The following is a 2,198-nucleotide window of genomic DNA, read 5'->3' as shown; positions in this document are numbered from 1 at the left end:
CTGCCGCGGTCAGTTCCGCGGTCGCGGTTTCTACCGCGTTTTTCACCCTGTTTCATCTGGAATTTGGAAAAACGTAAAACATTAAAGTTGTATTCCTTTGAGTTAGCTTTCCAACCATATATTGTGGAGCCCAAATGAACTTCTGAGCAAAAAGTTATGTCTATTTTACTAGACAGTGCGCAATATGCCTCATCGAGTCTTCGTTTGTTCTCAACTATCAAATTTGACCCCCGAACACGATCCCGGCTTAATTCCTTGAGCTTTTACTCAGACTTCAAAGCTTCAAATCACTTAAATTCATTCCACAACATCTATAAAGCTCGAAATCACTCCTACAAGGCATAAAACACACAATTAGTGCAAAACACTAGCGATTAAAGCGCAAACTCAATTAAAGTGCAGTAAATTAGAGTGTAATAAGCGACTAAAATACGTAATTATAGCCTATCATCAATGAGTTAAATGAGTATTGGGACAATGTTGTAATTGGGTATGTACTTGGGGATACACCATATGAGAAATCGATGATAAATTACATTGAAACAATCTGGGACTTTGTAGATAAACCTCAAGTATTATATCATCAAGAGTGATATTATGTCTTCATATTTGGGAAAAGGGAGGATAAGGAAGCTGTAATGCAGGCAGGGCCATATACCTATCATAATAAACCACTGATTTTGCAAAACTGGGAAAGAGATTTTCACTTTGATCCTAAGTGTATTACGACTATACCATTGTGGATACAATTGCCTAACTTATCAGTTGGATACTGGACAGCAGATGCATTAAGTAAGGTGGCAAGTGCTGTGGGAATGCCTATGTATACAGACAGATACACAGCTGAATTAGGGAAGATTTCTTTTGCAAGAATACTTGTGAAAGTGGACATTACAAAACCCTTGGTGGAGACAGTTGAAATCATTACTCCAACTTGTGTGAAGCAGCAGGAAATAGTGTATGAATGGAGGCCAAAATTTTGCTCTGAGTGCTTGCACTTTGGGCATGAATTGATTGAATGCTGGAAGACGAATAAGAAAGAGGAGAATGAAGAATTCCAATTGCCTAGAAGAAGAAGTAGAGGAAGAAGGAACAGAATCATACAAGAGTGGAAACCAAAAGAACAACAAGCACAAGAGGAGACAAATGAAATGGCCAATGTGGTACAGGAGCAGGTGGAGAATGAAAAGCAACCACATCACAGTCTAGCAGACCAAAGAGGAAAAAAGGTAATAAATACAAAGGAAAATGAAAAACAGGCTTACTCCCTGAGCAACCAGAGAAAAAGTGAAGAAGAAAATAGATTTGCAGTGCTGAAAAAAATGTCACATGAAGATGAGCAGGGAGGAGGAATGGTGCAGGAGAGGGTACAACAACCACCATGATAATAAGCACATGGAATATAAGAGGGCTTAACAAGCCCCATAAGCAAAAAGAGCTGAGAATCTTCTTGCAAAAGAATAAGATTGATGTCTTAGGATGTCTGAAAACTAGAGTTAAAGAAAAAAAGTCAAAAAAAATTCTGTACAAAATAGCAAAGGACTGGGGATACAGATGCAATTATGAGCAGGCAGAAAATGGTAGAATATGGGTGATTTGGAAACAAAACCTATCAGTGGATGTAGTGCAAGTTCATGAGCAATGTATCCACTGTAAGGTAACTGATGCAACAAATGGAAGGCAGATCATGCTGTCAGTGGTATATGCTAGGAACAAAGCTCAAGAGAGAACTAGATTATGGAAAGAACTGGAAGCAATGGGGGGTGTGATTCAAATGCCATGGATCATAAATGGTGATTTTAATATTGTGCTATGTTCAGATAATAGACTAGGCCAACCAGTCACTATGAATGAGATAAAAGATTTTAAAGAATGTATTGATATACTGCAACTATCTCCTGTGAAGACAAAAGGCTGTTTTTACACTTGGTGCAACAAACAACAAGCAACTGATAGAGTATACAGCAGAATAGATTGGGTGCTTGGAAACTTTGAGTGGATCAGAGACTATGGACATGTGGAAGCTGATTGTTTGGAACCTGGAATATCTGATCATTCCCCTATAGTGATCCAGATATGACAAAGGCAGAATATGTATAACAGACCTTTTAAAATGTACATGGTAACAATGGAGCATAGAGAGTTCAAACCTATGGTTGTGGATGTATGGAAGCAGAGAAAGAATTGTGACCCCATGG

General features: G+C 38.4%; 1 protein-coding gene across 1 annotated transcript; it reads left to right on the top strand.

Moving 5' to 3' along the window:
• The first annotated feature begins 638 nt into the window (after positions 1–638).
• On the top strand, positions 639–1,385 carry LOC109240962. The gene has a single exon (XM_019407654.1). It carries the CDS (start codon positions 639–641, stop codon positions 1,383–1,385), a length of 747 nt encoding a protein of 248 aa, XP_019263199.1.
• The last annotated feature ends 813 nt before the right edge of the window (positions 1,386–2,198 follow it).

Source organism: Nicotiana attenuata, unplaced genomic scaffold, assembly GCF_001879085.1.
Source record: "Nicotiana attenuata strain UT unplaced genomic scaffold, NIATTr2, whole genome shotgun sequence".
Classification (NCBI taxonomy): Eukaryota; Viridiplantae; Streptophyta; class Magnoliopsida; order Solanales; family Solanaceae; genus Nicotiana; species Nicotiana attenuata.
The sequence above is the reverse complement of the archived record's forward strand: the minus strand, read 5'-3'. Positions and strand labels throughout refer to the sequence as shown.